The sequence below is a fragment of the Dromiciops gliroides genome, chromosome 1 (assembly GCF_019393635.1).
Source record: "Dromiciops gliroides isolate mDroGli1 chromosome 1, mDroGli1.pri, whole genome shotgun sequence".
In the NCBI taxonomy this organism is placed as follows: Eukaryota; Metazoa; Chordata; class Mammalia; order Microbiotheria; family Microbiotheriidae; genus Dromiciops; species Dromiciops gliroides.
Window position 1 is genome coordinate 467,683,680 of NC_057861.1, and position 14,272 is coordinate 467,697,951.

The 14,272-nt window shown below is 35.5% G+C and overlaps 1 protein-coding gene across 3 annotated transcripts in view; it reads right to left on the reverse strand.

Annotated features, from left to right (window-relative positions):
• Positions 1-14,272, reverse strand: part of TRIM36 (tripartite motif containing 36) — a 98,233-nt gene that overhangs the window by 11,592 nt on the left and 72,369 nt on the right. For all 3 annotated transcript variants that reach the window (XM_043978624.1, XM_043978625.1, XM_043978623.1), the window contains exons 6-8: positions 9,127-9,380; positions 8,680-8,804; positions 419-712 (exon numbers count right to left, since the gene is read on the reverse strand). In XM_043978624.1, coding sequence (XP_043834559.1) covers positions 419-712; positions 8,680-8,804; positions 9,127-9,380 — 673 coding nt within the window. The remainder of the gene's footprint in view (positions 1-418; positions 713-8,679; positions 8,805-9,126; positions 9,381-14,272) is intronic.

Below are 14,272 nucleotides of genomic sequence, written 5' to 3' on the forward strand. Positions count from 1 at the left end.
TCAAGACATTAGACAAAAGAAAAAAGTGAGAAATTACTATTTGGATACCCAAATGGTAGTTCTGATAACCAAGTTCAATAAATTTTCTTCAGGCTTACCAATAAATCACAGACACCCCATGGTACTTTTAAGAACATAAAATTCATTTAAGAAAGAATTTATGTCGTTTTGATCTGAGTGAATAGCTACCTTCAAAATATCTAGTTTCATCCCTCAAATTCAGATGTAGTTCTCAAACAAAAATGTTGATACCTCAGGGTATGTTGTCAACTCTAAGTCAGTCTACTACCAAAAAAAAAAAAAGATAGTTATCACACTAGAATGGTTTCAGATACATCTTAACTACTGGGAGAATTTGTAATTAGATTATTTATCAAGACCCTCTTCAATTCTGTGTTTCTTTGAAACTTCTTAATACCTGGAGCTGGAGGAGTATGGAGAATCACTTCTCTGCTGCAAGGACTACAGACAGAACCTTTATATCCTCTCACTCGGAAGGCATAGCTACTGTTACTTTCAAGGTCAGAAATGATTTTACTGGTACTATAGACCTCTGTCTCATTCCAGGTTAACATCTCTTCTTCTCTACTAATCTTCCGATATTCAAGAATATAACTATCAGCTTTATTCTTCTTTTCAGGATGATGCCAACATATCAAGGCTTTATTATATATTTTGCTCTGTTCTTCATTGATCTCTGGTATATCTACACCTGGAATGAAAGAGAAAGCAATATTAAACATATACATTTTGGACCCAGATTTTTTTTCTTCAATAGCAACTATGCTGATATGCTCTTCATGGTTTCTTGTACTAGCATTAAAAATTATTTTTGCCATTTGAGAAAACAAATATGTATATTTATCACTACAATTAAAAGAATAAAAAACAAAGGAATGACAGAGGAATATCTGAGAAATGAGAGGAAGTAAAAAAAAAAGACCATATACTGTGTCTATAATGATATAATAATTTCTAAATACCATCTACTGTTTCAGCTATTTCCCTTCATTTACCTTATGTTGAAAGAAAACCTTTCATTAGAGATAATTTTTAATATTTTGTTTTGCTACCTTAAATATATTTTAATCAATTCAAAGACCAAAAATTGGAGATTTGACTTTTAAAAAATGAAAAGAGAATCACTGGAATGTATTGTATAGATTCAAAACAAAAATTTTAACATCAATTAGATAATTTCCATTCATTTTCTTCTTAAGTAAAAACTTTAAAGTATTTCAAGTTTCAATTTAGGATAAACATGCTTAGAAAATTTTTAATTTGGACTTTTGAGGAAAATATACAAATAAACATGAAAAACTGACACTTTTTAAAAAAAATTACAATCTGTTAACACTTTGCTACCAAAGCTAAAGGACATATCTCACTTTTATATTAATAACTGATGAACAAGAAGCATATACTTTGAATGTGGGATTGCATATGAATGTTGAGAAGTCTATTTAAGTCAAATAAAATATTTCAATAAATTTAACTTCTTAAAAAAATTCTTTAATCAGGAAGTATGAAAATACAACATTTACTTTCCACAGAGGAGGAAGTACTGATGTTATATTTATAGTGTTTTCTTTTTCTCTAAATATCTTGAATTTGTTTAATTCTTGGAAGGAAAAATCCTGATACTACAAACTCTAATCTATCAATCAAAACTGATATAATATTACAGGGGAGAAATACTCCTTTAAAGAAATAGAGGACTTCTAAGCATTTCTAATCCAGAGATGAGTAGAAACTCTGAAAAGCAAACAAAAGTGTCAAGAGAAACATAGGAAAATTTGAAGGGACAATATAATGATGAATTATTTATAAGAGAAACAATTTTCTCCTCAGAACCCTACTATCTTCAAGGATCATAGGAGTTATATAATAAAGTGGGTCTGAGACTGGTTTTTTATTTATATTGATTAGCTTAAAAAGAGAAAAAGGAAGGGGGGGGGAAGAATATCCTGGAAGGAAAGGAGTGTAAAACTAAAACTCAAGTAATCATAGTGAGAGAGAAGACCAAGGAATGTGGGATAGGAGGGGAGCAGGAATCACACGAACTTCCCTTTTAACTGAACCAGTAAAAGGAAAGCTGAAAGAACGAACACACACACACACACACACACACACACACACACACACACAGGAGCATAAATTTCAGATTAAAAGGAAAGAAAGAAAAGGTAAGAACCTGTGATTGGGGAATAGATATGGAAACAGAAAAAAGGGAGTGAAATAGAAGAGTATATATTAAAGATGTCTGAAATGTGGGAGTCAGAGAGGTATAAATGAGAAAGCAGGATAGAAAGAAACACAATATTAACCATAACCATGAACATGAATGGGATGATGAATTCATGCATAAAAGGGAGAAGGAAAGCAAAGCAAATTAGGAAGCAGAATCCAACAATATGCTGTTTAAAAGAAACATATTTTAAACAGAAAGATTCCTGCAAATATTAAGAGACTAGAACTAAATCTATGATGTTTAAAGAAAATTGGAAAAAAAATAAGAATACCAATCATGATCTCACAAGGCCAACATTAAAAATACCTCATTAAAAGAGATGAAAAGGGAAATTATATAATGCTTAAAGGCACCCCAGACAATAAATTAATATAATACATAAGCACTAAATGGTATAGCATCTAAGGGGAAAGTGAATAAATTAACAATGACAAAGATAGTACTTTTTAATATATCACCCAGACAAATGCAACAAAAAAAAAAAAAACAAGAAAGGATTTAGGGGCCCAAATAAAACTTTAGAAAAGTTGATATAATAGATTGCTTACAGTTTGGACATGCCAATATAATAATGAAAATGAAAATGCTGCCTAAATTAATTAACTTACTCAGTGCCATACCAATCAAACTACCAAAGGACTTATAGAGCTAGAAAAAAAATATTCAACTGGAAGAACTAAATGTCTTCAAGTATTTCAAAGGAAAAAAGTGGGAAGGGGACCATTAGTAGTACTGTATATCAGACTACAAAGTAGTAATCATCAAAACTATTTCATACTGGTTAAAGAAAATTGAGAAAGTTCATTAATAGCACAGATCAGCTAGAAAGCTAATTAGCTTGAAAGAAAATAAATACAGTAGTATAGTGTTCAATGAAGTGCCAAAGATTCCAGTTACTAGGACCCACTACTCAGCAAAAACTTGGAAATTTAGAAAGCAATTTGAATGAAATTAAGTACAAACCAATTTCTTATACATATGCCAATATAATCTCCCACTGGATACATTACATAAGACATAAAAAGTCATTGTTCATAAATTAAAAGAGCAATGAAGAAAATGCCTTTATTAATTATAAAGAATTTGTGACCAAACTAGAGCTAATGCTTCACATAAGATAAAAGAAATATTTTTTCTTACATAAAACTGAAAATTTTTTGAAGCAGCAAAATCAATGAAGGGAAAATTAGGTGGGAAAAAAGTTAACTGGGAAAAATATTTGCAGAAAATTTCTCTGATAAATGTCTGACATTGGGGCAGCTAGGTGTCGCAGTGGACAGAGCACCAGCCCTGGAGTCAGGAGTACCTGAGTTCAAATACGGCCTCAGACACTTAACACTTACTAGCTGTGTGACCCTGGGCAAGTCACTTAACCCCAGTTGCCTCACTAAAAAAAAAAAAAGTCTGACATTTAAGATATATAGACAGAATTCATTAAAATATATAACAAGTCATTCTCCAATAGCTAGTCAAAGCAGTTTTCAAAGGAAGAGAAATCCAAGCAACCAACACACCTATGAAAAGACACTCCAAATAAGTAATAAGAAAAATGCAAATTACAACAATTCTGAGGTTTTCTCTCCCACTTATGAGATTGTTAAAAAATAACAAAAGAAAAAATACAAGTGTTGGAAGGACAAAGGAAAAATAGACATTTGGCACTTAGTGATGGCAGTTATAAGTTGGTCCAGTCATCCTAAATAGTCTAAGCTATTCATACCCTTTGCCCCAGCAATACCACCATTAGGTTTACACCACAAAAAAATCAATAAGAGAGAAAAAGATTTTATATATACAAAAATATTTATAGGAGATTTTTTTTGTTATAGCAAAGAACTTAAAACAAAGGGAGTTGCAATTAATTGGGGAATGGATAAAGAAATTGTGGCATATGGATATATTAGAATATTATTGTATCATAAATAATTAAGGTATAGTTTCAGAAGACCTAGAAAGACTTGTAAGAACAAATGGAGAATAAAGTGAACAGAACCACATGAAAAAATAATATAACAACAACACTGTTAAAAAAATTTTTTTTTAAGATTTAACAATGCTGAACAATTAACACTCACATCTCTGGGGTACCAACTGAGTAATTTAAAATTCTAAATGTGGGTTCTAATCTGTTCTCCCAGTTTGGGGGGAAAATGACTAAAATCACTGATAAAACGAGTTTAGATTTTTAAGGGTTTATTGAAATATAGAAAGAGAAAGATTGAGAACAGAATTCTTACAACCTTGCAATCCTATCTTTCCTCAGCTCCTCTTTGTCTTTCCCTGCTGTCACCACCAAGTCAGGAACCAGGCTCGCCCCAGGCTCCCCTTTCCTCCTTCCTGTCCCCTCCCAGAATGGGGAGGTTCTTCAAGTTGGTTGGATGATTGGGCCGGAAGTTCAAAGTTTTTTTAGATTCTGAGAAGCATGCTTTCTTAAGTACTCTCAAGTACCAGCCAGATGTGCTTAGAATCTAGTCAACTACTAAACCAGTCAAATCAGCCAGTAATCCACTCAGATGGGCTCCTGAGTATCTGCCAAATCTCATCTATCACATTCCATTATCTTGACACAACAATAGTAAAGCAAATAACTCACCTGACAAAAGTGATGGATTCAATATGCAAAGGGAGAAATGTTTTCAAATACAACCAATTATGGATTTGTTTTATGTGACTATGCTTATTTGTTATAATGATTTCTCATTTTTTAAGTGGGGGTAGGAAATTTGGGAAGATAGGGTTAGTAATGATTCCCCCCCCACCCCCAAAAAAGCCATTAATACATTTAAAGGAAATGTACAGACAAACATGTGAAAAGTTGAGAAGTATAACAATCAAGGACAGTGCTGAAAATAATAACTGGCTTAACTTGTTTTAAAGTCACATATAAGAGATTCCACAGATTCGTATAAAATCACCTTTTTAGGTTGCTTATATGGAAATACTAAATTTTTCCATTTTGGTGTTTAAATGCAGAATAATTAAAAAGCAAACAAATAAACAACATAGGTCTAGGGGCAAAGTATGAGGCCACAGGATAAAAGGTAAAGAAAGATAAAAGTAAGAGACTGTGAGTACAAAGTTCTGAGTTATTATCTGGACTCTGCTCATCGTTAGCTATGATCCAGAAAGCAAATCACTCTACCTCTCAGTCTCAGTTTCTTCAGTAAAATAGAGGGGTTAATGACATTTAAAGATATGTCCTTGATTTAAGGCCCTCCATTTCTTTATGCTGTCTTACACACAGCTTTGGCAAAATACTACTTGCTAAAGCGATTCTAAAATCAATGGACAGGAATAAGAAGAATGGGGCTGAGGACTGTAAGAGAAGAATGAAATGGCCAGATGGACAGTTAGACTTCCTATTTGTGTCCTAGAGGTCCCCATCCTCTGCACATTAGGAACTATTGCCATGCCTCTCAATTACAAATAGAGCCTACTAATAGAAAAGGTGGAAGAAACATAGTAGAATGACAATTAAATGTACTTCTTAATTCTGAACTAGAAGTCATATAGTCTATGCAACGCAGTACCAGAAATATTAATTTTTCATATAGCAAATGCAAGGACCCTTTAATATGGAGAACATTACTAAACAAAAGATAAACTTTATTTTACCAAAAATTTCTATCAAGGGGGGAAAAGAAAGAAAAAACTGCTAAGTATCTTAGGAAACTAGTAGAAGGCTTACATATTATATAAATCACTGATTTTTCTCATATTACTACTAAAAATATTTTTCTTAGCAATAATTAGTGTTTTAAATGTCTACATTTGTTTTAGCAGAAATTCTATGGGAATTGATGATAACTCCTTAGCTAGCAAAGCATCTGAACTGTCTTTTCTATAGAAAACAAATATTTCTCCTTAAGCATATAAGAATGTTAGAATATAAGAATGGAGTCATATGTCTTATTAACAATAAATACTAAATTATATTTAAATGGCAACTAAATTCCATTTAACTAAGTCAAGATTTAGGGTTGGGATGTGATGGATTAAAGTGAATTTTCTAGTCATTTTAGGGTTAAACTTGGCCTATATCCTAATTAATTTTAATCTACATTCTCTCTCTATATATATATGTGTGTGTGTGTGTGTGTGTGTGTATGGACTTTGGAGAGTTTGATTATCCCCACCCTAAGGTCATTCAACTTCATAACTTTTGATTAATATTTCAAGTCTGTGAAAATGGCTTTTTTTTCCAGTGAAAAAGCTTCAGGAAAGTAGCTTTGGATTATTGGTTATCCCAGAATTCCAGCCTAGACTTTAGGAGTAAGAATATTCACCTACAGCAAATCCAATCAAAAGGACTTTAAACTGAAAAGAAAGAGCAGTGCAAAAACTGCCTATAACCACATAATGCAGAAAACTGCAACAATGAAAAAAAAGCAACTGATAAATTCAAGTTTATAAAACAAAAGCCAATAATCATATGGGTGATTCACTCCTTACACTGGCACTCACAAGCCCACAATGATGTGCTTCCCATTAACAATTAGCCAGTAGACTCAACAAGCTCTTTAGAAAACATATTTACTCAAATGGCATAGCAAAAACAATAGTTACACAACATTTTCCCAAAATATCTGAAGTGCATTCTCCTCCAAACACACACACACACACACACACACACACACACACACAGGTCTTGGGATAGGAGTAGGAAGAGTGAGCATGAACATAATGGCAGTGAAGCATATATGTAGGAAAAGCATGTAGCCATGCTGACTTATAACTTTGGAACAGCAGGACCTCAATGCCTTTTCTTTCTCGGAGGAATCCTCACAAAGTCCACTAGAACACAGAGTGTCAGTGCTGATGATAGATGGGATTCTTCTGCTAGTTTTTTTTGGGGGGGTTTGGTTTTGGGGTGTTTTGGGGGTTGGGGGGTCTTGGGGGGTAGTGCTTTAAGCCCAAAGTCACTGAAGTAAGTCAATAAACAACTAATTGTCTACTATAAGCCAGGCATTGTGCTAGGCACTGGGAATACAAAGAATGATAAAAAATAGTCCCTCCTCTCAAGAAGCTCACAGTCTAATGGGGAAAACAACATGTAAAATAGCTAGTATGAACAAGCTGTTTAAACTGGAAATAATCAACAGAGAAAAGGCACTGGAATTAAGGGGGACTGGAAAAAGCTTCCAGTAAAAGGTGGGATTTTGTCTAGGACTTAAAGAAAGCTAGGGAAGCCTAAAGGAAGAAATGTGGAGGCAAAGGAACCCAGGCATAAGGAAAAGTCAGTAAAAATACCCATTCGTGGGGGCAGTTAGGTGGTGCAGTTGATAAAGCACCAGCCCTGGATTCAGGAGGACCTGAGTTCAAATCCGGCCTCAGACACTTGACACTTACTAATTGTGTGACCCTGGGCAAGTCACTTAACCCCAATTGCCTCACTAAAAAAAAAAAAGAAGAAGAATAGAAAGGGGGGCAGCTAGGTGGCACAGTGGATAGAGCACCGGGCCCTGGAGTCAGGAGTACCTGAGTTCAAATATGACCTCAGACACTTAACACTTACTAACTGTGTGACCCTGGGCAAGTCACTTAACCCCAATTGCCTCACTTTAAAAAAGAAGAAGAAGAAGAAGAAAAAGAAGAAGAAGAGGGAGGAGGAGGAGAAGAAGAAGAAGAGAAGAAAGGTACAAAGGGAGCCAGGAGGACTGAGAGAATGGTGGTACCCTCAACAGTAATGGGGAAGTATGGAAAGAGGGAAGGTTCAGGGAGAAAGATAATGAATTCTGTTTTGGACATGTTGAGCTTAAGATGTCTAGAGGACATTCAGGTGAAGATGTCCAAGAGCCAGTTTGAGATGTGAGTCTCAAGGTCAGCAGAGATATAAGGAATAAGACAAAGAAATATGAGAATTATCTGCATAGAGATGGTAACTGAATCCCTGGAAACAAACGAGATCTCCAAGTGAAGTGATAGAAGGGAAAGGGGGCCCAGGATAGACCCCCATGGGATGCCTATGTCATGCAGATGTTACATAGATCAAGCTGAAGCAAAGGAGACTGAGGAGGACTGGACTGATAGGTAGGAGGAGAACCAGCAGAAAGTGATGTCATGAAGACCTAGAGATAAGAGATTATCGAGGAAAAGAGGACGAGCAACAGTGCCAAAGGCTGTAGAGGAGTCAAGAAGAACAAGGAATGAGTAAAGAGCACTGAATTTGGCAAATAAGAGATTGATAGTAGGATGAGGTTGGAAGCCAGGTTGCAGAGTTAAGAAAAAGCCTTCCAGCAAAAGCTACTTTGTTTCATATTGTGCAGAAGACATTCTTGTTCAGGGATGGACTGGATCAGAAAGTATGTGAAATCTTAAATTCTATGATTCTGTCACTTCTTGATCACTTGAGGGATTATGGCTTCTTTCCCTCTATGATAGTTAAAGCTAGAAGACAGATATTATTATACATTAGTATACACACTTACCATTAGAGAAAAAAGCTAATTCTCCAAGAAGCTCTTCCTGTTTAGATGCGTCAACTACATAGTCTTCAAAAGACGTTTGAGCTGCTGGCCTGAAAGTCTTCAAAGATTCAGTAGCTTTTTGGATTCTACATAAAAGTATAAAAATATTTTAACATCAAAATGTTTTAAAAGCATGTTTCTTGAAGTTGGCTTAAGATCTTTGATAAGAAAGACCCCCTTTCAACCTCTGAACAATTAAAATTAAGTGCATTTCAAAAATATATAAACATAACTATGAAAGCAAAAGAAAAAGTGTCATGCCCATCTTACAGATGAGGAAATTAAAGCTGATGTAGGTTTAATGATTTGCTCCTTCAACATCATAAAATTTGTCATGCTAAAGTTGAAGAAAACCCTTAAATTTGAAACTTCATGAAAAGCTTTTAAAGTTAAAAGCAAAAATGATACCTGAGATGGAGTTGTTTTGCTGTTTGAACAAAGCAAGACTGATCTGTCTCTTTAAGCACTTCTTGAGCATATCCTACAAGCCCATTATTTTCCAAAAGTCCCTGATATTCTTCCATTTGGGTCTGGAACTTGTCTAATCTTAATTTCTTTGAAACATCAATTGCTTTGATAATAGAAGATTTCTTCTCTTCCAAAACTTCAAAGAGTTTATCAAAATGGGAAGCTGCTTCTTCTTTAGCCCTCTCTCCATTGCACTGTTTGAAAGCAAAACTGTTTATTACTATACTGCATAAGAGCCTGAAGAATCAAATTACAGTTGGTCTATACTGCCAAAACAAGCACTAGTTAATGCAGATGGTACTATTTTCAAAAGACTTAATTGGGAGGAGATCAAACTAAGAATTTTTTTAGGCAGAGAAAAAAAGGAACACACTTTTTGATTTTTCAAGTAACTAGTAGTTTGGCATCAATTAGAAGTAGGATATCATCAAGAAAGCAAAGGTGACACTGCTGTTGTTTAGTTTTTACTATATGTAATTGTGAATCTCTATTGCCATCTCTGAATTTTCTATAATCAAAATCTAACAAAATATCACATTCTTTATAAATGATGTAAATAAGAAAATTATGTTTTGCCTTGAACAATATGTAACGAACATTCCTTTAATACAAACTCACACTGTATACTTTTCTATAACACTACATTTAACTTTTTTATTTAGACCCTTTATCTGATACTTCCATTAATCTAGGGTTAGGGAAGGAGAACCTATTTCCAGTAAGTACACATGTATAGAAAGGATCTGTAACTTCATCAGCACAGGGAACTCCCAGCATGCAAAGTCCACAACCTGTTAATAAGTAGATCACTAAGTCTTTTTTTCTTAAATATTTTCTTTTTCCCAATTACATCAAAAACACTTTTAACATTTGTTGTTTTTTTAGATTTTGAATTTTAAAAAGGGCAGTGCATATACATTTTATATATTTCCAAATTCTCTCACCATCCAGGCCTTCTCCCCCTTAATTAGAAGGCAAGCAATTTGGCATATGTTACATATGTGCAATCATATAAAACACATTTCCATATTAGGCTGTGAAAGAAAACACAGACACCCCACCCCCCCCAAAAAAAAAGAAAAGTAAAATTTTGAAAGTATGCTTTGATCTGCATTCAGCCTCAGTTCTTTTTTTGGAGGCAGACAGCATTTTTCACCATAAGTTCATTGGAAATGTCTTAGATAATTGTATTGCTGAGAACAGCTAAGTCATTCACCAGTTGATCATCCCACAATGTTGTTGTTACTGTGTACATGTTCTCCTGATTCTGCCCACTGCACTTTGTATCAGTTCATATAAGTCTTTCCAGCTTTTTCTGAAAGCATCCTTCTCATCATTTCTCATAGCATAATAGCATTCCATCACAATCATATACCACAACTTGTTCCTCCATTTCCAGGTCAATATATTTTAGCAGTTGCTAAGATTATTCATCTAAGGTCACACAGCTAAGTAAGGGTCAAAAGTGGGATCTGAATACAGATTTTCCTGATTCTAACCCCATCACACTACCAATACTATACTATAGCCCCAAATACATAAGAATACTAAATCCCTACTTCAAAGTGTTAGTAAAATCACTGAGCATTTGTTATTATTATAATACGTCATCAGAAAATTCATATCATTTTTAATTCCTACGGTTGAGGTAGTAACCCCATAAAATTAGGTCCTAATTTTATTTTGAAAACATGATATGCATAGTGGTAAAATAAAATTAGAGATGGGAGTACACAGAAAGGATAACCTTCATTAGCAACCTAGGCAATAAACAGTATATATCAGTAGGGTATTTTTGCATTTTCGAAATTACTTCTGACCAAAACTGATAAGGAAATGGAATGTTTTCCCCTCTAAAAAGTGGCCAAGTGGCATCCTGTAGCACATAGTTCAACAACATATTGACATGTTAAACACAAGAACAATATGAGAAATAAGAAGACAGCCAGTTAATGAGAATTTATTAAGCACTGTCACTGTGTTAAGTACTAGGTATACCAAAAAAAGGCAAAAACATTTCCTGTATTTGAGGAGTTCACAGACTATATACAGAATAAATAGGGAATAGTTAACAAAGGGAAGTCATTAGAATTAAGAGGGATTGGGAAAAAACTTCCTGTAGAAGGTGAGGATTATAGTTGGGAATTGTAAGAAGTTGGGGAAATCAGGAGGCTGAAATGAAGAGGAAGAACAAATTCTTGGTATGGAGGACAGCCAGAGAAAAATGTCCAGAGCATTACAGAGCTGGATGAACTACTGCAACAGTGCAGACATGAGGTGATGAGGACCTGGCACCAGCATGGTTGAAGTATCAGAGGAGGGAAAAGGGAACTTGACAGGCCTTGGCAACAAATTTTATAAGGGATATGAGGGAAAGTGAGGAATCAAAGATAACACCAAGGTTGGGAAGCACAGGGACTAGGAGGATAATGGCATCCTCCTCAGTAATAAGAAATTTGGAAGGAGGGAGGGGTTTAGGAGGAAATGTAATGAGTTCATTTTTGGACATGTTGAGCTTAAGATATCTACAAAACATCCAGTTTAAAATTTCTCATAGGCAGCTGGAGATGTGAGACTGGAAATAAGCAGAAAGGTTGGAGTTGGAAAAGTCAATTTGAGAATCAATAAAGAGATGATCATTGAAATCATGGGAGCTAATGAGATGATCAAGTGAAGTAGTACAGAGGGAGAAGAAAGCATAGGACAGAGCCCTGTGGGATTGTCAATGGTTATGAGCGGGATGAGGATACAGCCGAGAAAACTGAGAAGGGAATGTAGTTTAAAAGGTGAAAGCTATAGTAACTTAAGTATCATTATCTCCCACTTTATATAACAAGTGTTATCTCCCACTTTATGTAAGACTTAATTTCATAATTAATAATCAAGGTGAGAAAATATTTTTTCTTATATAAGATTGGATACAATCCTTACTAATATAGCCTGCCAAAGCAGTTAAGCCAAAGATAGAGAAGTTAAATAATTTGTAGAGTAATAACAAATTCTTTGAATTTCAACCCCTTAGTTGATGAATTTCTCTAAAATAGAACACAACATATAAATGTAACTAATCCACTGCAAGCAAAAACAAAAGCAAAAAATGTATTCTGGTAAAAGATCATTTAAAGAAATATTTACTGAATAATTGATATATACAATCAATCATTAAGCATGTAATGTGTCATCTATTGGCTTTCCACCTGTCCCTCTGTCTTTCAGATTCTGGTCTTCATCTAATCCCTTGACTCCTTAGTTTGCTCCCAGGCCATCATCACTCTTGCACTAGCCACTCCTTTCCCCAGCTTGAACCCCTTGCTGAACTAGACCATGTTATCCTCTTCTTTCAAGTCCCTTGCCTCGTTATCATATTGCCAATTGTGCCCTACCAAGTCTCAACTTTGAAGAATTCCTACTATCTGCTGTTTTGCTCCTATACATGCTACTGAATGAAGGTAGAGAAAAATCATACAACCATTCTGATTGGATCCACTGTAAATTTATGCTATATAAACTCAACTGGGCTCTTACCTCTGCTAGGCAATCCTTTTACACCTCCCTAATTAACTCACTATCCCATTCATCACAGCTGTTCTTACAAACCCTTACATCCTTCTTCAAACCTCCCAGGTGTACCCATATTCTCACTCAACTGAGAATGTCGCCTCAGATCTTACTGAAAAAAATGAGGCAATTATTTGCCAAGGACTCCCTCTTCTCCCATCCTCCTCTTTTCATCATTCATATACCTTCTGCTGACATCTCCTCTTTTATTCCTGCCTCACATGTACAAATGGCCCTTCTCTTTGCCAAGGCAAAGCTCTCTACCTGCACAAATGATCCCATTCTGACCCTTCTCCTCCAGTAGATTGTCGCCTCTATCACTTGTCCTCACTCTCTCACTTATCTTCAAACTCTTCCTATCTACTTGTCAGTAGATGTACTATTTTTTTTTTTACGGGGCAATGGAGTTAAGTGACTTGCCCAGGGTCACACAGCTAGTAAGTGTCAAGTGTCTGAGGCCGGATTTGAACTCAGGAACTCCTAAATCCAGGGCCGGTGCTTTATCCACTGCGCCACCTAGCTGCCCCAGTAGATGTACTATTAACCACAAAAGTGCCCATGTCTCCTTCATCCTTAAAAAACCCTCATATGATCCTTCTATCCCCAATAGTCATCATCCTATATCTTTTCTGCCTTTTGTGACTGAACTCCTTAATAAGGCTGTCTATAATGTTGCCACAACTTCTTTCCTTTTGCTCTTTTCTTAAATCTTTACAATCTGGCTTCTGATCATATCAGTCAACTGAAACTGCTATCTCCAAAGTGATCTCCTAATGGTCAAATGAAATGGCTTTTTCCCAATCTTCATTCTTCTTTGCTTCTCTATAGCCTTTGACACTATTGATTACCCTCTTCTCTTTGATACTTAATTCTCTCTAGGTTTGTGAGATTCTACTTTCTCATGGTTCTCCTCCTACATGTTGAGTCCTCTTCTCTATCTCCTTTGGTGGATCTTTATCCAGGTCTGCCCACTAACAAAGAATGTGTCACAGGGCTCCATCCTGAGTACTCTTCTTTTCCTTCTCTCTAGTACTCCACTTGGTGATTTTATCAATTCCTACAAATTCAATTACTATCACTATGCTGATGATTCCCAAACCTACTTATCTAGCCCTAACCTCTCCTCTGGACTTCAGTCTTGCATCTCCAACTGCCTATTGATCATCTTGAACTGGATGTTCTACAGACATCTTAAACTCGACATGTCTAAAACTGAACTCATTTCCCGCCCCACCCCAGCATTCCCCTCTTCTTAATTTTCCTATTACTATGAGACCACCACCATCCTCCATCACCCAGGCTCTCAACCTAAGTGTCATCCTTAACTCCTCACTCTCTCTCACCCCCCCCTTCCAATATCCAATCATTTGCCAAGTCTTTTTGTTCCAATTTTCATGGAATACTACTCAAATATAGTCCCTTCTCTCCTCTTACATTGCCACAATCTGATACAGGCCCTCATCTTCTCACATCTAGACTACTGCACTAGCCTGCTGGAGGTTCTTCTTGTCACAAGTCTCTCCCCACT